Source organism: Tamandua tetradactyla, chromosome 2, assembly GCF_023851605.1.
Source record: "Tamandua tetradactyla isolate mTamTet1 chromosome 2, mTamTet1.pri, whole genome shotgun sequence".
Lineage (NCBI taxonomy): Eukaryota > Metazoa > Chordata > Mammalia > Pilosa > Myrmecophagidae > Tamandua > Tamandua tetradactyla.
In genome coordinates, this window is record NC_135328.1 from 36847920 (window position 1) to 36872342 (window position 24423).

Below are 24423 nucleotides of genomic sequence, written 5' to 3' on the forward strand. Positions count from 1 at the left end.
TCTTCTGTTAGGTGTCTGTTCAAGTCTTTTTCCCATTTTGTAACTGGGTTGGCTGTCTTTTTGTTGTTGAGTTGAACAATCTCTTTATAAATTCTGGATACTAGACCTTTATCTGATATGTCGTTTCCAAATATTGATTCCCATTGTGTAGGCTGTCTTTCTACTTTCTTGATGAAGTTCTTTGATGCACAAAAGTGTTTAATTTTGAGGAGTTCCCATTTATTTATTTCCTTCTTCAGTGCTCTTGCTTTAGGTTTAAGGTCCATAAAACCACCTCCAATTGTAAGTTTCATAAGATATCTCCCTACATTTTCCTCTAACTGTTTTATGGTCTTAGACCTAATGTTTAGATCTTTGATCCATTTTGAGTCAACTTTTGTATAAGGTGTGAGATATGGGTCTTCTTTCATTCTTTTGCATATGGATATCCAGTTCTCTAGGCACCATTTATTGAAGAGACTGTTCTGTCCCAGGTGACTTGGCTTGACTGCCTTATCAAAGATCAAATGTCCATAGATGAGAGGGTCTATATCTGAGCACTCTATTCGATTCCATTGGTCGATATATCTATCTTTATGCCAATACCATGCTGTTTTGACCACTGTGGCTTCATAATATGCCTTAAAGTCCGGCAGCGCGAGACCTCCAGCTTCGTTTTTTTTTCCTCAAGATGTTTTTAGCAATTCGGGGCACCCTGCCCTTCCAGATAAATTTGCTTATTAGTTTTTCTATTTCTGAAAAATAAGTTGTTGGGATTTTGATTGGTATTGCATTGAATCTGTAGATCAATTTAGGTAGGATTGACATCTTAATTATGTTTAGTCTTCCAATCCATGAACATGGTATGCTCTTCCATCTATTTAGGTCTTCTGTGATTTCTTTTAGCAGTTTTTTGTAGTTTTCTTTATATAGGTTTTTTGTCTCTTTAGTTAAATTTATTCCTAGGTATTTTATTCTTTTAGTTGCGATTGTAAATGGGATTCGTTTCTTGAATTCCCCCTCAGCTTGTTCATTACTAGTGTATAGAAATGCTACAGATTTTTGAATGTTGATCTTGTAACCTGCTACTTTGCTGTACTCACTTATTAGCTCTAGTAGTTTTGTTGTGGATTTTTCCGGGTTTTCGACGTATAGTATCATATCGTCTGCAAACAGTGATAGTTTTACTTCTTTCTTTCCAATTTTGATGCCTTGTATTTCTTTTTCTTGTCTAATTGCTCCGGCTAGAACCTCCAACACAATGTTGCATAATAGTGGTGATAGTGGACATCCTTGTCTTGTTCCTGATCTTAGGGGGAAAGTTTTCAATTTTTCCCCATTGAGGATGATATTAGCTGTGGGTTTTTCATATATTCCCTCTATCATTTTAAGGAAGTTCCCTTGTATTCCTATCCTTTGAAGTGTTTTCAACAGGAAAGGATGTTGAATCTTGTCAAATGCCTTCTCTGCATCAATTGAGATGATCATGTGATTTTTCTGCTTTGATTTGTTGATATGGTGTATTACATTAATTGATTTTCTTATGTTGAACCATCCTTGCATACCTGGATGCAAGGATCCTACTTGGTCATGATGTATAATTCTTTTAATGTGTTGTTGGATACGATTTGCTAGAATTTTATTGAGGATTTTTGCATCTATATTCATTAGAGAGATTGGTCTGTAGTTTTCTTTTTTTGTAATATCTTTGCCTGGTTTTGGTATGAGGGTGATGTTGGCTTCATAGAATGAATTAGGTAGCTTTCCCTCCACTTCGATTTTTTTGAAGAGTTTGAGGAGAGTTGGTACTAATTCTTTCTGGAATGTTTGGTAGAATTCACATGTGAAGCCGTCTGGTCCTGGACTTTTCTTTTTAGGGAGCTTTTGAATGACTAATTCAATTTCTTTACTTGTGATTGGTTTGTTGAGGTCATCTATTTCTTCTTGAGCCAAAGTTGGTTGTTCATGTCTTTCCAGGAACCTGTCCATTTCATCTAAATTGTTGTATTTATTAGTGTAAAGTTGTTCATAGTATCCTGTTATTACCTCCTTTATTTCTGTGAGGTCAGTAGCTAGGTCTCCTCTTCCATTTCTGATCTTATTTATTTGCATCCTCTCTCTTCTTCTTTTTGTCAATCTTGCTAAGGGCCCATCAATCTTATTGATTTTCTCTATTGTTTTCATGTTTTCAATTTCATTTATTTCTGCTCTAATCTTTGTTATTTCTTTCCTTTTGCTTGCTTTGGGATTAGTTTGCTGTTCTTTCTCCAGTTCTTCCAAGTGGACAGTTAATTCCTGCATTTTGCCTTTTCTTCTTTTCTGATATAGGCACTTAGGGCAATAAATTTCCCTCTTAGCACTGCCTTTGCTGCGTCCCATAAGTTTTGATATGTTGTGTTTTCATTTTCATTCGCCTCGAGGTATTTGCTAATTTCTCTAGCAATTTCTTCTTGGACCCACTCGTTGTTTAAGAGTGTGTTGTTGAGCCTCCACGTATTTGTGAATTTTCTGGCACTCCGCCTATTATTGATTTCAAACTTCATTCCTTTATGATCCGAGAAGGTGTTGTGTATGATTTCAATCTTTTTAAATTTGTTAAGACTTGCTTTGTGACCCAGCATATGGTCTATCTTTGAGAATGATCCATGAGCACTTGAGAAAAAGGTGTATCCTGCTGTTGTGGGATGTAATGTCCTATAAATGTCTGTTAAGTCTAGCTCATTTATAGTAATATTCAGATTCTCTGTTTCTTTATTGATCCTCTGTCTAGATGTTCCGTCCATTGATGAGAGTGGTGAATTGAAGTCTCCAACTATTATGGTATATGTGTCTATTTCCCTTTCAGTGTTTGCAGTGTATTCCTCACGTATTTTGGGGCATTCTGGTTCGGTGCGTAAATATTTATGATTGTTATGTCTTCTTGTTTAATTGTTCCTTTTATTAGTAGATAGTGTCCTTCTTTGTCTCTTTTAACTGTTTTACATTTGAAGTCTAATTTGTTGGATATTAGTATAGCCACTCCTGCTACTTTCTGGTTGTTATTTGCATGAAATATCTTTTCCCAACCTTTCACTTTCAACCTATGTTTATCTTTGGGTCTAAGATGTATTTCCTGTAGACAGCATATAGAAGGATCCTGTTTTTAAATCCATTCTGCCAGTCTATGTCTTTTGATTGGGGAATTCAGTCCATTAACATTTAGTGTTATTACTGTTTGGATAATATTTTCCTCTATCATTTTGCCTTTTGTATTATATATATCATATCTGACTTTCCTTCTTTCTACACTCTTCTCTATACCTCTCTCTTCCGTCTTTTCGTATCTGACTCTAGTGCTCCCTTTAGTATTTCTTGCAGAGCTGGTCTCTTGGTCACAAATTCTCTCAGTGACTTTTTGTCTGAGAATGTTTTAATTTCTCCCTCATTTTTGAAGGATAATTTTGCTGGATATAGGAGTCTTGGTTGGCAGTTTTTCTCTTTTAGTAATTTAAATATATCATCCCACTGTCTTCTAGCTTCCATGGTTTCTGCTGAGAAATCTACACATAGTCTTATTGGGTTTCCCTTGTATGTGATGGATCGTTTTTCTCTTGCTGCTTTCAAGATCCTCTCTTTCTCTTTGACCTCTGACATTCTAACTAGTAAGTGTCTTGGAGAACGCCTATTTGGGTCTAATCTCTTTTGGGTGCACTGCACTTCTTGGATCTGTAATTTTAGGTCTTTCATAAGAGTTGGGAAATTTTCAGTGATAATTTCTTCCATTAGTTTTTCTCCTCCTTTTCCCTTCTCTTCTCCTTCTGGGACACCCACAACACGTATATTTGTGCGCCTCATATTGTCCTTGAGTTCCCTGATCCCCTGTTCAAATTTTTCCATTCTTTTCCCGATAGTTTCTGTTTCTTTTTGGAATTCAGATGTTCCATCCTCCAAATCACTAATTCTATCTTCTGTCTCTTTAAATCTATCATTGTAGGTATCCATTGTTTTTTCCATCTTTTCTACTTTATCCTTCACTTCCATAAGCTCTGTGATTTGTTTTTTCAGTTTTTCTATTTCTTCTTTTTGTTCAGCCCATGTCTTCTTCATGTCCTCCCTCAATTTATCGATTTCGTTTTTGAAGAGGTTTTCCATTTCTGTTCGTATATTCAGCATTAGTTGTTTCAGCTCCTGTATCTCATTTGAACTATTGGTCTGTTCCTTTGACTGGGCCATATTTTCAGTTTTCATAGCGTGATCCGTTATCTTCTGCTGGCATCTGGGCATTTAGTCAGAATTCCCTGGGTGTTGGACCCAACAGGTTGAAAGATTTTTCTGTGAAATCTCTGGGTTCTGTTTTTCTTATCCTGCCCAGTAGGTGGCGCTCGTGGCACACGTTTGTCTGCGGGTTCCACCAGTAAAAGGTGCTGTGGGTTCTTTAACCTTGGAAAACTCTCGCCGTAGGAGAGGTTCGCCAGCCGACGCGGCTTGGAAAAGTGCCAGCCAGCCTGGGGGTCCTAACGCTGGAAGGGTCACTGGCCGCCGCAGCCTGGGAGAGCGCCCGACCGAATTTCCTAGTCGGCCCAGGGCGCCAAGCGTGGCGGGAGGGCGCCAGCTGCCGCGGCCCGGGAGAGTGCACCGTTCCCAGCCGAACCAGGGAGTCACATGTTTGGAAGGGACCCCCCCGGTCACCGTTCTCCACGGTGTGGGTATTTCCGACCCAACTCTCTCAGTTGGTCCGGGAGGCCTCTCGTGGTGGAGGCGCCAGCCGCCGCGGCCCGAGGGGACCGCCTGCCCAATTCTGCCAGCTGGCCTGGGAAGGAGGAAGGGAGGGACTCCGGCCGGGAAAGCCCGCGCCCCTCGGCGATCTCACCGGAGCTGGTTCTCCCAGACAGTTAGCCGTTCCAGGATGGGGTACGCCGTCCCTTTGATCTCCGTCGTGGCTCCGGGAACTGCTCTGTATCATCTCCACTCCCCCAGTAGCTGTTCTGGAGGAGGAAAGGTGAGGGTGGCAAGGCTGTCGAGGATGGTGGTGGAGATGCTGGTGAAGGCGGCCGAGAGCATGGTGGTGGTTGGAGAGCTGCCGGAGCAGGAGGAGAAAGGGAAGGATAAGATGGCGGATGGAACGCTGGAGCAGGAGGGGAAAGAGAAGGGCAAGATGGCAGCGGGAGCGCCACCGGCGGAGAAGGGGGAAGAGGAGGGCTGGCTGGCTGGCGGCGGGAGCGCCGCCGGCGGAGAAAGAGGGAGAGGAGGGCTGGCTGGCTGGCCACGGGAGCGCCGCCCGCGAATAAAGAGGGAGAGGAGGGCTGGCTGGCTGGTGGCGGGAGCGCCGCCGGCGGAGAAAGAGGGAGAGGAGGGCTGGCTGGCTGGCCGCGGGAGTGCCGCCCGCGAAGAAACAGGGAGAGGAGGGCTGGCTGGCTGGCGGCGGGAGCGCCGCCCACGGAGAAAGAGGGAGAGGAGGGCTGGCTGGCTGGCGGTGGGAGCGCCGCCCGCGAAGAAAGAGGGAGAGGAGGGCTGGCTGGCTGGCGGTGGCAGTGCCGCCCGCAGAGAAAGAGCTCAGTATGGTCTTAATTTGCATTTTCCTAATGACAAATGATGTTGAACATCTTTTTATGCAAGGCCAACTATTAAAAAAATAATATTTGTTGTTATATTGGGTACCTATTTTGCATTGCTTTCTTTTCCTCATTTGTTTTTCCAACATTGGACCTCAGTTAGTAGAAAAAGAGAAAAAAATAAGAAAGAGGATGGTGGAAAGGTAGAAAAAGAAGTTATTCCTTGGGAAATTGGCATGATGTATTCTCTGGCATTAGAATATAACACAGGATATGAGAGTAACTGTTCCAGTATGATGGGTGTGAGTGTCATGACTCCAGTGCATATACCTCCCAAAATATTTTATGTCCTGGAATCAGATCGTTCCCATATAATGATAAGCCCAGGAAACTCAATATATTACCTAATGATAGATGTCTTCTAGATATTGGCTAAGTAATTATGTTTTCTTGATCAAGAGACAAAAGAATGATATGCATGTCCAAATAGAGATTTAAAGTTTCTAGACATGCTGAAGTCCTTGGGGAAATCCTTCCCTTATTTTAAAGGATATTCGGGAAAATTTAAAAGCTGCTAGTGAGAGGGGTACACAGGTGATTCAGTGGTAGAATGTGCACCCTCCATGTGGGAGACCCAGGTTTTATTCCCAGACCATGCACCCCCCAAAAATAAAATAAATAAGGTAAAAACCTGGTGGTGCTTAAAAAATAAGTCTTTTGTATTTATTAAATAACTTAGTTTAAGAACAAAAAGTATACTTTGCTTATAGTTCATAGTAATGTTTTAGAAATATTTTTCAGGTATTTTAAATTTACAAATTGAAATTTGTTTTAAATTTTGGTTAAAAGATTAAGTACTGAATCTTAATGCATCTTTTTTTTTTTTTTGCATGGGCAGGTGCTGGGAATCGAACCTGGGTCTCCAGCATGGCAGGCAAGAATTCTGCCACTGAGCCACCATTGCCCACCCCTTAATGCAATTTAAGTACTAAAATATACTCTAGTTTTTGCTAATTTGAGATTGAACAAAAGATGCCATCAACATTACAGTATATTTTGTATGCCTTTTGAATATGGGGAAGAGTGAAAAAGTTTGGAATAGCCTAGAGCAGTTTTATTTTTTTGTATTCTTAATCGATATTTACATCTCAAGATATTGAAAAACTAGAGTGAAATTGTTGTTAAATGAATGAAAAGAGTCAGAAATTGAGTTTTGCAAAGGCATTTCCATAATTTTGCAAGAGGCTATATTCATGAACCAGATTTCTGTGAGTGCTACAGAGTCATTATATTTATGAAGTATTTTTTTCAGTAGTAATGATTAAATGCAATACTTGCTTTGTAATCATTTTAGTTTAGAAACGGTACTGTTATCATTTAATACTTCTTTGTTCTAGGAGAGTTTTACATCATGAATTGTTTAAGGATGTGTTTTTTTTTCTCCTTTTTTCCAATTTCTTATTAGTAAATCTTTCACTTTACTGTTTTTATATGGCTCTGTCTCTCTCTCTCTTTTTTAATCTATAGAGGGTTAACACATTACTGTATCAAGTTGCTTAAGTATCTGGATATCCCAGTTAACTGCAGCACTAGTTACTTCAAAAATAGGTACAAAGAGATGGAGGGCACATTAATTGGAACACATTTTCACAAGTAATATTTTACTAAGAACTCCCATCATTAGTGCAGAGCAGCTGCAGATACCAAAATATACTGAAAGATGTAGTTGACTTTTTACTGAGCAGGGGATATGAGGTAGTTAAACATTGATACAGAGAGAGGTCTACCAGGTGTATAAAAGGTCCAGAAAAGATAGTCAATATATTCAAGAAGATAATCTCTTACCAGGACAAGTGTTTGTCCATAAATAGGATGCTTAGTGGGACTTCTAGGTAAAATTGCTCTTTTTTTTTTTTTTTTGCATGCAAAGATGCTCAATATCATTTGTCACTAGAGAAAAATTTCATCTGTTGGTCTCTGGTGAGAACTGTTTGGAAAAATGAAATGCAGTGTCTGATTTAGATACAGTGATTGCTTTGAATACTTTTACATCAAAATCATCCCATAAATTCAGATTCTCAGAGATAAAAAATTTGCCAATCTATTACCTTTTTTTTCAAATGCTCAAAGCAGTTCGATACCAGATATTTGTTTCTTATTCTTCTTCAGGGTACAAATCACTATATTTCATTGCTCCTCAGAAGCTAAAGAACAAAAAGAAAAAAATTGCCAAAGATTGTGGTCTCTCTGGTAACATTTATATTACTCTTCTCCAATTATTTTTCCATAGAGTTTCCCGCCAAAATAAAAAGGCATTGAAAGGATACCTGCTACTCAAAGGATGGAGAGTTTATTTTGTATTTACTCAGGCAACTGGCAACCAAATGAGTTTTTCTGACATTTTCCTCAGGCTTTTCTGAGCTTTTGGTGTGCTCTTCATATTGTTTCATTTCCATTAATATCAACACTAGTGACTTGTCATTAGTTATGGCATAGAATCTTTTGTGCTACTTTGTGTCTCAAATTTAATCTCATTAAAAAATCAGTACTTCCTTTCATTTTTGATTAGAGGTCCTTCCTTTTTTTTTTTTTTTTTTCAATTTGCATGGCCAGGTACCAGTAATCGAACCCAGGTCTCCAGCATGGCAGGCAAGAATTCTGCCACTGAGCCACTGTGCCTGCTCCCTCTCTATTCTTTTTATCCATTTATATTTCCGTTGTTCTTTTTCACAGTGCCAGATTCCTAATAAGGAGACTGCATTATTTCTGTGTTAACTCCATATATAGTCACACATGAATGTCAAGAATTTGAAGGGTCTGAGATTTTAATCTTATAAACCAGTTAACAAGTTAGCTGAGAAAATTTAATGGATGCTCACAGTGCTTTAACTTTACTACAGTTGCTCATACTATTCATTTAACTTGAAACACCCTGTATTTGTTGGGCATACATATAGGTAATGTATGAAGCTTGATATGCATACACTACTCTCTTATTCTCTATCTAGATGAGCCACAATGTGGATTTACATATGACAGGAAACTAATTGTTTCCCAGACTTTGGGGAAATTGTCCAAAACTGCCATGGTAATATACCCATTTCCAGGCTTTTAGATCTTGTCCACAGGGTGTAACAAAAGTGTGGTCTCTAAATTGATTGCATTTATATTGTTTTACTTGGTATCCTCTTTTTCCAACTGTTGTATTAATTACTGCAGTAGTTCAAACTTTAAACCACTTCCGGTTTATATGTTGAGGGTCATTGGTACTATTCTTATGCCCATTTACAGATGAGAAAATGAAGGCATAAAGAGGTCAAGTAACTTGCCTGAGGTCATGAAGTTAGTAAGTGCAAAAGCAAGCTTTACACATGGTTTTCTGGCTCTACAGTCAATGCTCATAACTGTTAAAATTTACTGCCTCTTCAAATTAGTGTCATATGAGAGTTTATAGATACTAGGTGTTAAGGATTCACAGAAAGGACAATAGAGTTAGAGGTTATATAGGAGTGAGTTTCACCTGGATCTTGAAATATGGAATAGATTTGAATATGTAAAGAGGAGAAAGCATTCCAAGGAGCACAGAGTGAACACAGGATCAGAGTTGGGACTAATAAGAGTATGTTCAGGGGATAATGAAGGGATTGGATTGACTATAAAATACTAAATAGCAAATGAACTTGGTAAGTATTGAAAGTATATCCTTAAGAATTGTGTTGAAAAATATTGAATGTCTTTGTCCTAGACATCTTTAATTAAAACAAAACAAAATGAAACATTGCTAATCTTAGCTCATTAACTGGGGACACTGATTCAGTTTACAGATGGAAGTACATTTGAAATAATAGAATAAAATTTTTAGTCCCTGTTGTAGGGCTTTTTAGTATTTTCCTTTTTTTTTTTGAGCTAGTTCTGCCCATTAACCAGCACAATTTGGTTAATTTAATTTGTGATGAAATTGGATGTATGCTGAAATTCTGCCAGATTTTAGGGGAAAAATGTTATTATAAGCATTCTGGTCAGTGATGGTCTTGCCATGAAGTTGTCATTCGCAGGTTTACAGACCACTAAACATGGCTTCATTGTTTACAAAACCACACATGTACATACCCAGAAAGCAGAAATAATGTGAAAACATGTAATTCTCTCAAAGAAATGTCATGCTTAGGTAGCCCACTAAAATAAGAACCTTAATTGTTATGGGAAGCTGATTCCTTTTCTAAACTTACCACCCAAGCTTGATATATATATAAAATAAACAAATCCCTCTCTGAAATATATTTATTCATTTGTCATATATGCAAATTAGAAGAGGTATGGAGAGCAGGGAGATAGGCTGACAACAAAATTTAGGAACTAAAGAAGAAGGGTGGGAAGTATAGAGTTGGCTAAGTAGGAATTTATTTATGGAATACTTTGTTTTGACTTGTGTGAATAAGTTATTTGTGATGACATAAGAATTTTGAGATTAGAATAGAGAAGCAAATTCCTTTATACATTTTTCTATATAAGACGCTGGGTTTGCAATTAGCTAATAACTTCTTTTATGTAATCGGACGCAGCATTAAAGACTACTTAAATAAGCTGAATTTGTATCCATATAATTCTATATGATTTCTTATCTATTCAGAAATATAATTTGAACCATATATTTCTCTGGGATCTTTAAGTCTAGGCCTATAGCTATTTTAGAGTGGCAGCTATTCCTAAAATACATGCTGGGTTTTATTTTATTTACTCTTGTTTTTAACTACATGTTTTTGCTCATGCTAACAAAGTCCTATGTTGATACAATGATAAAACTAAGTTGAAAATACATTTCCCTTGATAAAATGAATAAAAACAGTAAATCCTAACTGACCCTTAAATATGATTTTAAATTAAAAGGCTGAAACTAAGGGCTTCTAAATATTTTCATTCCGAAAAGTATTTGAAATTTTCTGAAGAAAATGGATATTATCAAAGTCTTACTTTGGGAAAGAGACCCAAATCATTAGTTTTAATGTACTGATTAGGCTAAACTTGTAAACTTTCTTGTTTGGACTTTATTTTTCATCATCCCCTACCCTTTAAATTTCAGTTCTCCTCTCTTATTTTTCTCCTGGGCAGAACATATTAACTTATGATTCCAGTTATAGCACAAACTTGTATGATCTTGTGTAGGTTACCACAGTTATCTGAGTCTTATGCTTTTGTTGCTATACAATGGGATTATTTATTACTTAACATGCTGTTATTTCCAACATGTTAGAACTTCTCATTGCCATGCAAATAAGCATAGACCCTGCCTTTTGGGGCTTCCAATCCAAAAAAAACTAATAATATACAGATCCACACATTGAATAAGAGGGATAGGAGATGAAGAGTACTGGAAAGGAAATTGAGAGTGTTGGCTTTATAATTATTATCTGTACTTAGTTTTATGTACTTTTTGCGTATCTTTCCCAATTTAAGTAAACTAAATAGGACAGAAAGTAAATTGAACTAGAATTAATTTTATCTGTAAAAACTTACAAAGTTGTCATGAAAATTTATGAAGAAAAAATAGTATTCTTTTTATTAAGAAGGCTTTAAATCTCAGTTGGTAATGTTTCTTTCCTTCTTTTTTGTAGAGTATGTATGTAACTGCTCTTTGGTCGGAAGCCTGGATGTGAATCACTGCAACCAAACCACAGGACAGTGTGAGTGTCAGCCAGGTTATCAGGGGCTTCACTGCGAAACCTGTAAGGAGGATTTTTACCTGAATCACACTTATGGCTCTGCATTCTGTCTGCCATGTGGCTGTAGTCTACAGGGAGCTCTTAGCTCATTCTGCAACAGGTAAGAAGCAGAGAGTGGGGGTAAAGCTAATTTTATTTTGACAAGGACCAGACTGATTTAAGTAAGGGAGAGAGGGGGACACAGATTTACAAAATTGTGAATACTTTTATTCTCTCACTTTGTGTGTTAAATATCATATATATACAAACATCAGGATTAAAAAGCTTCTAATTTTCTGATTTAACTCTTCAAAAACACCTGGGGCTCACAATGGATGGACATGGCCTAAGGATACAATGACTGAGGAATGGAAGGGGGACTATGGTATATACATATACAGTGGACTACTGAGCAGCTACAAGAAGAAATGAAGTTGTGAGGCATGCATTTAGGTGTATGAACTTTAAGGACTGTATGTTGAATGAAATGTCAGGAACAAAAAGACAAATATTACCATGCCTCAATCTTATGGACTAACTATAATATAAAAACTTGGTGAACTGAAGATGAGAACATGGATTATCAGGTTAGGACCTATTGTAAAGGGGCCTAGCTTGTAAGTGCTTACAGCAGTCACATATATTCAGTAGGTGTAACTGTTATTTCTAAATTCTGAGATACTGAGCTGTTTGTTTATAACCTGGTTGTTCCCAGAAACTTCTGGTATTTATGTGACACCTGAGACTCAGAGTTAGAACCCTGAAGCTAGGAAGGTCAGCAGTACCCAATAAGGAACTGTTTATAAAGTTCAAAAAGTGATCAGATTTAGAGTAGAGATATGAATGACGCTGATCTGGATAGGACTAAGATATATCAGAGTACAGGGTAAAGGATGATAACATCCATATTGTAAAACTTCAAATTCTGTGTGAGACCAAAGGGAGAGATGTTTATTTGGTGCAAAATATTTTGGGTAACACATTACGTAATTTGACTTGTATGGTTACTTTAGTTGAACACCATAAGTACGTGGACTCTTGAATACGGTGTGAGATTTTATTGGTTTGTCTAGGTTAGTGTGATGTCCCCATATAGCCCAGAGTGATTTGAGCAGTGAATAAAGAAGTATTTGAAAAGTCCCCTTGGGAGACTGAGAAGTATGGAGGAAATGTTCAACTTCCCCATTTGGGGAATTTCTGATATTCTCATAAATAGAAGGGACAACCAAATCAATAGGCCAAGCCATAGATCTTGGAGTTCTCCCCTATGAAACTTATTCCTGCAAAGGATAGGCTAAGACTACTTTAAATTATGCCAAACAATCACCCCCAGAGAACTTCTTTTGTTGCTCAGCTGCGGCCTCTCTCTCTAAGCCACCTCGGCACCTAAACTCACTGCCCTCCCTCCTACTGGGACATGATTCCCAGGGGTGTAAATCTCCCTAGCAACATGGGACAGAAATCCCAGGATGAGCCGGGACCTGGCATCATGGGATTGAGAAAGCCTTCTTGACAAAAGAAGGAAGAGAAAAATGAGATAAATAAAGTTTCAGTGGCTGAGAGATTTCAGACAGAGTCAAGAGGTTATACTGGAGGTTATTCTTGTACATTATATAGATATCCCTTTTGCATTTATGATGTTTTGGAGTGGGTGGAGGGAAGTGCCTGAAACTCTTGTGCTGTGTTCCAGTAGCCTTGATTCTTGAAGATGATTGTTATAAAGATATAATTTTTACAGTGTGACTGTGTGATTGTGAAAACCTTGTGTCTAGTGCTCCTTTTATCCAGGGAATGGACAAATGAGTAAAAAAAATATGGATAAATAAATAAATAAATAATAGAGGGGACAAAGGGTAAAATAAATTGGGTAGATGGAAATACTAGTGGTTAATGAGAGGGAGGGGTAAGGGTATGGTATGTATGAGTTTTTTCTTTTTTCTTTTTATTTCTTTTTCTGGAGTGATGCAAATGTTCTAAAAAAATGATCATGGTGATGAATATACAACTGTGATGATATTGTGAGCCATTGATTGTATACCATATATGGAACATATGTGTGTGAATATATCTCAGTAAAAATATTTTTTAAAAAAAGCATCTGGGTCACCAGTTATTTCATTTTGCTAAAGCTGCCAGAGTGCAATATACCAGAAATGGATTGGCTTTTACAAAGGGAATTTATTAGGTTATAGACTTACAGTTCTAAGCTATGAAAATGTCTGAATTAAGGCATAAACAAGGTGATACCTGGACTTTGAAGAAAGGCCGCTGGCATCTGTAACTCCTCTGTCATCTGGGAAGGCATGTGGCTGGCATCTGCTGGTCCTTGCTTCTGGTTCATTGTTTTCAGCTTCTGATTCCAGTGGTTTTTCTCCATGTCTTCTGGGTCTTCTCTTAGCATCTTTGACACATTTCTATCTTTAAGTATCTGTGGGTCTTCTCTTAGCCTCTTCAGGGCAAGCTCTGAATTTCTTCTCTTAATTTAGCATCTCCTACGGCATTTTCTTTTCTTCAAGTGGCTGTGCTTTCTCCAAAACGTTTCCCTCTTAAAGGACTCCAGTAAGGAGATTAACCCTCCTTGAATGGGTGGGGTCACATCTCCATGGAAACAACCTAATCAAAGGGTCCCACCCAACAACTGGTCTGCCCCCAAAAGACTGGATTAAAAGAACATGCTTTTCTGGGGTACATAACAGTTTCAAACCAACATGCCAATGTTTCCTTGTGGTGGTTTCTCTAAATTTAATGGAAAAAATTATTAAGAAACCAACCTGCTTATTGGAAGTGCTATGTGAAAATGTGGTTGGTTTGTTTATTAACATACAATTGGAGTTTCAGGAGACTTGTTCTTTGGTTTATTTTTCATTTAATCAATATTCTCGATCTGTTTCTTTGGATGACTGAAGCTTAAACTTGGTAATATCCCAGCTTCTTTAACTAGTGGCTTGTTTTACTCAATTTGCCAGTACATTTGGAGGACCAAAATTAGATTAGGCAAGATTTATCTAGAAATTACCTTTAAAATAGTATGTTGTTTGGAGGTGACTTAATCTAATTTTAGCAGGACCCTATAATTTGAAGATTTGCCTTCTAGTATCCTGAAAGTTATTATTCTCTGACCTGGTATGAAGTACTTAGCTTTTTCTGGGCTCCAAGTTAAAAATCTGAAAGGCCTGTTATGTAATGAAAAGAACATAAATTTTACTGTCAATCTAAACTGGGTATGAATTCAGGATCAGCTTGCCGTGTAGGAATTTTGTTCCTTAGGCAAGTCATTTCATTTCTTTGAGCCTCAGTTTCTTCTCAAGTTTATTATGAAAGTTAAATGAATTAATATATGTAAAATGACTAGCACATATAACTCAGACAATTCTTGTTGGCTTTTTTGTGTGGTTAGGTTTTGTTTTTGTTTTATAAGCAGATAGATAATTTATTAGATACATTTGTGGGCTCTCTCTTGCAAAGATAGAGGTGAGGAAGGTGAGAGGCAATAGGCAATGTGGGGCCATTGCTTTTCTTTTTAACTTTTTTCTTAATTAAAAAAAATTAATAAACAAAACATTTAAATATCATTCCATTCTACATATACAATCAGTAATTCTTAATATCATCACATAGTTGCATATTCATCATTTCTTAGTACATTTGCATCAATTTAGAAAAAGAAATAAAAAGACAACAGAAAAAGAAATAAAATGATAATAGAGAAAAAAAACTATACATACCATACCCCTTACCCCTCGCTTTCATTTACCACTATTTCAAACTGAATTTATTTTAACATTTGTTCCCCCTATTATTTATTTTTATTCCATATGTTCTACTCTTCTGTTGATATAGTAGCTAAAAGGAGCATCAGACATAAGGTTTTCACATTCACAGAGTCTCATTGTGAAAGCTATATCATTGTTCAATCATCATCAAGAAACATGGCTACTGGAACACAGCACTACATTTTCAGGCAATTCCCTCCAGCCTCTCCACTACATCTTGAACAACAAGGTGATATCTACTTAATGCGTAAGAATAACCTCCAGGATAACCTCTCGACTCTGTTTGGAATCTCTCAGCCATTGACACTTTGTCTCATTTTACTCTTCCCCCTTTTGGTCGAGAAGGTTTTCTCAATCCCTTGATGTTAATTCTCAGCTTATTCTAGGGTTTTTCTCAGTCCTTTGATGCTGAGTCTCAGCTCATTCCAGGATCTTTGTCCCACGTTGCCAGGAAGGTTCACACCCCTGAGAGTCATGTCCCACACAGAGAGGGGGAGGGTGGTGAGACTGCTCATCATATTGGCTGGAGAGAGAGGCCACATCTGAGCAACAAAAGAGGCTCTCTTGGGGGTGACCTTTAGGCCTAAATTTTATGTAGACTTGACTTATCCTTTGTGGGGTTAAGTTTCATGTGAACAAACCCCAAGACTGGGGGCTCAGCCTATAGCTTTGGTTGTCTACACTGCTTGTGATAATATCAAGAATTCAACTTGGGGAAGTTGAATTTCTCCCCACTCTCACCATTCCCCAAAGGGGGCTTGCAAATACTTTTCCAGTCACTGATCAAATCATTCTGGGATTCATCGGGGGATCACTCTGGACAAACCAACAAAATCTCATGTGCTACCTGAGATTCCAAGTACTTATGACATTCAGTCAAACTATCTACATGAGTTATATTAGGAAATGCTCTAGTCAAAATCTAAACTTTGTAATGAATAAACATTTTTTGCTTTAGTCTCACACATAAGGTGACATTTTAAAGTATTATCATCTATTTTCAGCACCCTGCAATAATGACATTCCTTTGTTTTTCCTCATGCCAAAACATTTTTAAAATTTGTACATTGTACATTTCACTATTATTATACATTCTAGGCATTCCTAGATTATACCATCTCGATCTTTAACATCTGTCTTTCTTTCTGATTTCATTTGTGTCCCCATCCCTCCTCCCTCTATCATTCTCACATGCAGCTTCATTCAGTGTTTTAACGTAATTACATTACAGTTAGGTAGTATTGTGCTGTCCATTTCTGAGTTTTTGTATCCAGTCCTGTTGCACAGTCTGTATCCCTTCAGCTCCAATTACCCATTATCTTACCCTATTTCTGTCTCCTGATGGTCTCTGTTACTAACGACATATTCCAAGTTTATTCACTAATGTCGGTTCATATCAGTGAGACCATACAGTATTTGTCCTTTAGTTTTTGGCTAGTCTCACTCAGCATAATGTTCTCTAGGTCCATCCATGTTGTTACATACTTCATAAGTTTATTCTGTCTTAGAGCTGCATAATATTCCATCGTATGTATATACCACAGTTTGTTTAGCCACTCTTCTGTTGATGGACATTTTGGCTGTTTCCATCTCCTTGCAATTGTAAATAATGCTGCTATAAACATTGGTGTGCAAATGTCCGTTTGTGTCTTTGCCCTTAAGTCCTCTGTAGATACCTAGCAATGGTATTGCTGGATCATATGGTAGTTCTATATTCAGCTTTTTGAGGAACCGCCAAACTGCCTTCCACAGTGGTTGCACCATTTGACATTCCCACCAACAGTGAATAAGTGTACCTCTTTCTTCACATCCTCTCCAGCACTTGTCATTTTCTGTTTTGTTGATAATGGCCATTCTGGTGGGTGTGAGATGATATCTCATTGTGGTTTTGATTTGCGTTTCTCTAATGACCAGGGACACTGAGCATCTCTTCATCTGCCTTTTGGCCATTTGTATTTCCTCTTCTGAGAAGTGTCTGTTCAAGTCTTTTCCCAATTTTGTAATTGGATTGGCTGTCTTTTTGTTGTTGAGTTGAACAATCTCTTTATAAATTCTGGATACTAGACCTTTATCTGATGTGTTGTTTCCAAATATTGTCTCCCATTGTGTAGGCTGTCTTTTTACTTTCTTGATAAAGTTCTTTGATGCACAAAAGTGTTTAATTTTGAGGAGCTCCCATTTATTTCTTTCTTTCTTCAAGGCTCTTGCTTTAGGTGTAAGGTCCATAAAACTGCCTACAATTATAAGATTCATAAGATATCTCCCTACATTTTCCTCTAACTGTTTTATGGTCTTAGACCTAATGTTTAGATCTTTGATCCATTTTGAGTTAACTTTTGTATAGGGTGTGAGATACGGGTCCTCTTTCATGCTTTTGCATATAGATATCCAGTTCTCTAGGCACCATTTATTGAAGAGACTGTTCTGTCCCAAATGAGTTGCTTGACTGCCTTATCAAAGATCAAATGTCCATAGATGAGAGGGCCTATATCTGAACACTCTGTTTGATTCCATTGGTCAATATATCTATCTTTATGCCAGTACCATGCTGTTTTGACCACTTTGGCTTCATAATACGCCTTAAAGTCAGGCAGCGTGAGACCTCCAGCTTCGTTTTTTTTCCTCAAGATACTTTTAGCAATTCGGGGCACCCTGCCCTTCCAGATAAATTTGCTTATTGGTTTTTCTATTTCTGAAATGTAAGTTGTTGGGATTTTGATTGGTATTGCATTGAATCTGTGAATCAATTTAGGTAGAATTGACATCTTAACTATATTTAGTCTTCCAATCCATGAACATGGTATGCCCTTCCATCTACTTAGGTCTTCTGTGATTTCTTTTAACAGTTTATTGTGTTTTCTTTGTATAGGTCTTTTGTCTCTTTAGTTAAATTTATTCCTAAGTATTTTATTCTTTTAGTTGCAATTGTAAATGGAGTTCATTTCTTGATTTCCCCCTCAGCTTGTTCATTGCTAGTGTATAGAAACACTACAGATTGTTGAGTGTTGATCTTGTAACCTGCCACTTTGCTGTACTCGTTTATTAGCTCTAGTAGTTTTGCTGTGGATTTTTCAGGGTTTTCGATGTATAGTATCATATCATCTGCAAACAGTAATAGTTTTACTTCTTCCTTTCCAATTTTGATGCCTTGTATTTCTTTTTCTTGTCTAATTGCTCTGAGTAGAACTTCCAACACGATGTGGAATAACAGTGGTGATAGTGGACATCCTTGTCTTGTTCCTGATCTTAGGGGGAAAGTTTTCAATTTTTCCCCATTGAGGATGATATTAGCTGTGGGTTTTTCATATATTCCCTCTATCATTTTAAGGAAGTTCCCTTGTATTCCTATCCTTTGAAGTGTTTTCAACAGGAAAGGATGTTGAATCTTGTCAAATGTCTTCTCTGCATCAATTGAGATGATCATGTGATTTTTCTGCTTTGATTTGTTGATATGGTGTATTACATTAATTGATTTTCTTATGTTGAACCATCCTTGCATACCTGGGATGAATCCTACTTGGTCATGATGTATAATTCTTTTAATGTGTTGCTGGATTTGATTTGCTAGAATTTTGTTGAGGATTTTTGCATCTATTAGAGAGATTGGTCTGTAGTTTTCTTTTTTTGTAATATCTTTGCCTGGTTTTGGTATGAGGGTGATGTTGGCTTCATAGAATGAATTAGGTAGCTTTCCCTCCACTTAGATTTTTTTGAAGAGTTTGAGCAGAGTTGGTACTAATTCTTTCTGGAATGTTTGGTAGAATTCACATGTGAAGCCGTCTGGTCCTGGACTTTTCTTTTTAGGAAGCTTTTGAATGACTGATTCAATTTCTTTACTTGTGATTGGTTTGTTGAGGTCATCTATTTCTTCTTGAGTCAAAGTTGGTTGTTCATGTCTTTCCAGGAACCCGTCCATTTCATCTAAATTGTTGTATTTATTAGCGTAAAGTTGTTCATAGTATCCTGTTATTACCTCCTTTATTTCTGTGAGGTCAGTGGTTATGTCTCCTCTTCCATTTCTGATCTTATTTATTTGCATCCTCTCTCTTCTTCTTTTTGTCAATCTTGCTAAGGGCCCATCAATCTTATTTATTTTCTCATAGAACCAACTTCTGGTCTTATTGATTTTCTCTATTGTTTTCATGTTTTCAATTTCATTTATTTCTGCTCTAATCTTTGTTATTTCTTTCCTTTTGCTTGCTTTGGGGTTAGTTTGCTATTCTTTCTCCAGTTCTTCCAAGTGGACAGTTAATTCCTGAATTTTTGCCTTTTCTTCTTTTCTGATATAGGCATTTAGGGAAATAAATTTCCCTCTTAGCACTGCCTTTGCTGCGTCCCATAGTTTTTGATATGTTGTGTTTTCGTTTTCATTCGCCTCGAGGTATTTACTAATTTTTCTTGCAATTTCTTCTTGGACCCACTCGTTGTTTAAGAGTGTGTTGTTGAGCCTCCACGTATTTGTGAATTTTCTGGCACTCCGCCTATTATTGATTTCCAACTTCATTCCTTTATGATCCGAGAAGGTGTTCTGTATGATTTCGATCTTTTTAAATTTGTTAAGACTTGCTTTGTGACCCAGCATATGGTCTATCTTTGAGAATGATCCATGAGCACTTGAGAAAAAGGTGTATTCTGCTGTTGTGGGGTGTAATGTCCTCTAAATGTCTGTTAAGTCTACTTCATTTATTGTAATATTCAAATTCTCTGTTTCTTTATTGATCCTCTGTCTAGATGTTCTGTCCTGTGATGAGAGTGGGGAATTGAAGTCTCCAGCTATTATGGTAGATGTGTCTATTTCCCTTTTCAGTATTTGCGGTGTATACCTCACATATTTTGGGGCATTCTGGTTCGGTGCATAAATATTTATGATTGTTGTGTCTTCTTGTTGAATTGTTCCTTTTATTAGTAGATAATATCTTTCTTTGTTTCTTTTAACTGTTTTACATTTGAAGTCTACTTTGTTGGATATTAGTATAGCTACTCCTGCTCTTTTCTGGTTGTTATTTGCATGAAATATCTTTTCCCAACCTTTCACTTTCAACCTATGTTTATCTTTGGGTCTAAGATGTATTTCCTGTAGACAGCACATAGAAGGATCCTGTCTTTTAATCCATTCCACCAGTCTATGTCTTTTGATTGGGGAGTTCAGTCCATTATCATTTAGTGTTATTACTGTTTGGGTAGTACTTTCCTCTGCCATTTTGCCTTTTGTATTTTATATATCATATCTAATTTTCCTTCTTTCTACACTCTTCTCCATACCTCTCTCTTCTGTCTTTTTGTTTCTGTCTCTAGTGCTCCCTTTAGTATTTCTTGCAGAGCTGGTCTCTTGGTCACAAATTCTCTCAGTGACTTTTTGTCTGAAAATGTTTTAATTTCTCCCTCATTTTTGAAGGACAATTTTGCTGGATATAGAATTCTTGGTTTGCAGTTTTTCTCTTTTAGTAATTTAAATGTATCATCCCACTGTCTTCCTGCCTCCATGGTTTCTGCTGAGAAATCTATACATAGTCTTATTGGGTTTCCCTTGTATGTGATGGATTGCTTTTCTCTTGCTGCTTTCAAGATCCTCTCTTTCTCTTTGACCTCTGACATTCTGACTAGTAAGTGTCTTGGAGAACGTCTGTTTGGATCTATTCTCTTTGGGGTGCGCTGCACTTCTTGGATCTGTAATTTTAGGTCTTTCATAAGAGTTGGAAAATTTTCAGTGATAATTTCTTCCATTAGTTTTTCTCCTCCTTTTCCCTTCTCTTCTCCTTCTGGGACACCCACAACACGTATATTTGTGCGCTTCATATTATCATTCAACTCCCTGAGTCCCTGCTCATATTTTTCCATTCTTTTCCCTATAGTTTCTGTTTCTTTTTGGATTTCAGATGTTCCAGTCTCCGGTTCACTAATCCTAACCTCTGTCTCTTGAAATCTACCATTGTAGGTTTCCATTGTTTTTTTCATCTCTTCTACTGTATCTTTCATTCCCATAAGTTCTGTGATTTGTTTTTTCAGACTTTCCATTTCTTCTTTTTGTTCATCCCTTGCCTTCTTCATGTCCTCCCTCAATTCATTGATTTGGTTTTTGATGAGATTTTCCATTTCTGTTCGTATATTCTGAATTAGTTGTTTCACCTCTGTATCTCATTTGAACTATTGGTTTGTTCCTTTGACTGGGCCATATCTTCAATTTTCTTGGTGTGATTTGTTATTTTTTGCTGGCGTCTAGACATTTAATTGCCTTAATTAGTTTATTGTGGAGATTGCTTTCACTTATCTTATCTAGGGTTTTCTTGCTAGGTGAGTTTTTTGTCTATCTGTTCTTTGACCTTCAGTTCAGCTTTTTCTGGGCCTCTAGCTTAAGTTTTGTTTAACAGAGGGTAATTTTTCAGTTCTTGTTTTCTTGTTTCTTGTTCTGCTTGTAAGGTGCCTTTTCCCTCCCTACCCTTAGGAGGTCTACATAGGTATTACAGACTCCAGCTGGGTTTTCCCGGACTAAACTGGCCTCCTATCAGGAGGAAGGAGTCACCTGCGTCAGTTTTCCCTGAGGGTGAGACCCAGCAGGTTGAAAGACTTTCCTGTGAAGTCTCTGGGCTCTGTTTTTCTTATCCTGCCCAGTATGTGGCGCTTGTCTGTCTGCGGGTCCCACCTGCAAAAGATGGTGTGGCTCCTTTAACTTTGGAAGGCTCTCCCTGCTGGGGGCATGGTGGAGACAGAGGAAAGGTTGTAGGCTGGTTTTAATGGCTTCAAATTGCCAAGCCCAGGGGTCTGAATTCCTTGAGAGAGCGACTCCACCTGAGTTGCGTTTCACCCCTCCCCTGGGGGGGGCTCACGCGGGAGACTGCCCTGAAAGCAGACTGTTTCTGCATATGCCTGGGGCCGTTGCAGCCTGTGTAATTCCGCCGCTGAATCCAGAGGCAGCCAAGCCTCCATAGAAACAGCCCCAAAAGCCTCCATTTCGTCCCCTTTCCTCTTTTTCGGTTTGCCCAATAGGCGACCTCTGCCTTGACCAGTTTCGCCTGAGCTGGGGGCCTATTTTTAGTAGTCAGAATTTGTTTATTAATTCCACAATTGGTGTTTGGTTGGACTCAGTCCCTGCTACTGTTAGAGTTTCTTTCCTTTCCCTCCGGGAAGCCGCCTGTGGGGGAGGGGTGCTGGGCGCCAGCCTCCCCGGCTTGGGGAACTCACTGTTCCGGAGACTCGCAGCTGGTCCAGCTGGTCCAGACTGGGGTACACTGTGTGTCCAGTCACTATCGTGGCTCCGGGAGCTGTTCTGTACTGGTTCTGCTTATTTAGTAGTTGTTCTGGAGAACGACTAAAACGCGCACATTACTAAGCCACCATTTTGTCCCCTCCTTGGGCCCGTTGCTTTTATAGATTAGTTTACTTTTCCCCCTCCCCTTCTTTGTTCAGGGCTTTTTCTTCTACCCTCCCTTTTCTCCAGTACAGTGCCTGGTGGTAGATAGTACATTTGGGTGGGTTCTTTGACTCTATTCTTCTCCATAGATGACTCACTCAGGCTGGGGTCATTTGGCTTCAAATGGTCAGCTGCTACTGGGTGTTTCCTGTTAGTGGATGGCCCCCAGACAGTTACTGTTGAAGATATGGGCCTTCCTCACCTTGATTAGCTGTCCTTACTTAAGGGCTCCTTCATGTTTTTCTCTCTTTTTTTTTTTCTCTCTCCCCCCTCTCCCTGTTCTAGCCTGTCTCACATTCCCCCTCAGAGAGTTCTTGTCCCTTAATTTTAAGAGGTGCTGAGGTATGAGGATTTGTCTTCTATAGCTGCTTCTGGTGTGTCAGGGAGTGTAGGCCTTGCATGATAGGACCTAAAACTTTCCAGCTATCTTATTTAAGTTGATAGGGGAGGAGTCAAGAGGGGCAGTTGGAACAGTTGAAAGTCCTTGCATCAACACTGGTTTACTGTGAAAGAGTTCTAGTCTGGAAGAAATAAACTTGGTGAGAAGCTTAAAAATGCACGGGTCAATTAATAGCAATAGGAGGTGTACAGTTGAAATGATTATGTACCCTAGAAAAGCCATGTTTTAGTCCTGATCCATCTCATGGAAGCAGCCATTTCTTTTAGGTTGGAAACTTGACTAGATTATTTACACAGAGATGTGACTCACCCAATTGTGGGTATTAACCTTTGATTAGAGGAAGATGTGACTCCACCCATTAGTTTACTGGAATCCTAAGTGGAAACATTTCTTGGAAAGAGCAACAGAGCCATAAGATCCATGAGAACTGAGAGCCCATGCAGTCAGACACCTGTGGGGAATGAAGAAAGAAAATGTCCCTGGGGAGCTTCATGAAGCAAGAAGCCTGGAGAGAAAGCTAGCACTTATCACCATGTTCACCATCTGCCTCACCAGTTGAGAGAGAAACCCTGAACTTCATCGGCCTTCTTGAGTGAAGGTAACCTCTTGTTGGTGCCTTAACTTGGATTTTTGTAGACTTGCTTTAATTGGGACATTTTCATGGCCTTAGAACTGAAAACTTGCAACTTAATAAATTCTCCCTTTTAAAAGCCATTTTGTTCCTGGTATGTTGCATTCCAGCAGCTAGCAAGCTAGAACAGGAGGATAGAAGTGAGTGGGTTTAGGAGACACATTTAGTCTGGTTGGCTTTTATTTCAAAGGGATATTGTTGGCTTAAATGAGGGAATGAGTACTTTTAACTCTTTGTCATAAAAGGTGCTTTATAGTTTATGTTTAGCAATGTATTTTGATGCCTTATAAATCGTCTTATACTAGAAAACTTTAAAATATAAAAAGGAACTTTATTAAGAAGTTTATAATTTCAAATTCAATAATAATCAATATTTATGATGCTTGGTATTTAAAAGTAGTTATTTATCTTAATCTTCACAACTCCTTATAGGTGCATTACTAAATCACAAAGATAGTAATAGAAGAGAAGAAATCCAAATCAAGACTTCTGATTCCAAGTTCAGTATCCTTACCACCACATCACATGACTTCTATAATGAGAAAACTGTTAATTTTGAGGTTAAGAATAGTAGTTGCTTACTATTGCTCTCTCCACTCCCCCCAAAATATACCCATACAGGTTGTATTCAGAAGTTTCACATTCTTTACCATTTAAAATGATGAGATATGGAAAAGTTTATTCATTCTACTTTCTCATGGATCATTCACTTCTTTAGAATAAGATTTCAGAAACATATTTGTGTACTTCTGGAGAGACAGAAAAGTATTTACTGGCAGGCCAACTGTCTTATTAGAGGAAAAAGAAATATGATAAATATAAAGAAAAAGTTTCAGTAGCTGAAGAAGAGGGAAAAACAAAAAATACTAAAATTTATGCAATACCTGTATGTTCTGAGAGTTAATTTACAATTTATCTCTGATTTATCTTTCCTGGACAGTTAATGCTACTAAGTGATGTATGCTAAAATAGTATCCTGAAAATAGGTAGTAACAAAAAGTA

General features: G+C 38.0%; 1 protein-coding gene across 1 annotated transcript in view; it reads left to right on the plus strand.

Moving 5' to 3' along the window:
• MEGF9 (multiple EGF like domains 9) overlaps nucleotides 1-24423 on the plus strand; it is a 139071-nt gene that overhangs the window by 47484 nt on the left and 67164 nt on the right. The window contains exon 2 of the mRNA XM_077143564.1: nucleotides 11123-11330. Coding sequence (XP_076999679.1) covers nucleotides 11123-11330 — 208 coding nt within the window. The remainder of the gene's footprint in view (nucleotides 1-11122; nucleotides 11331-24423) is intronic.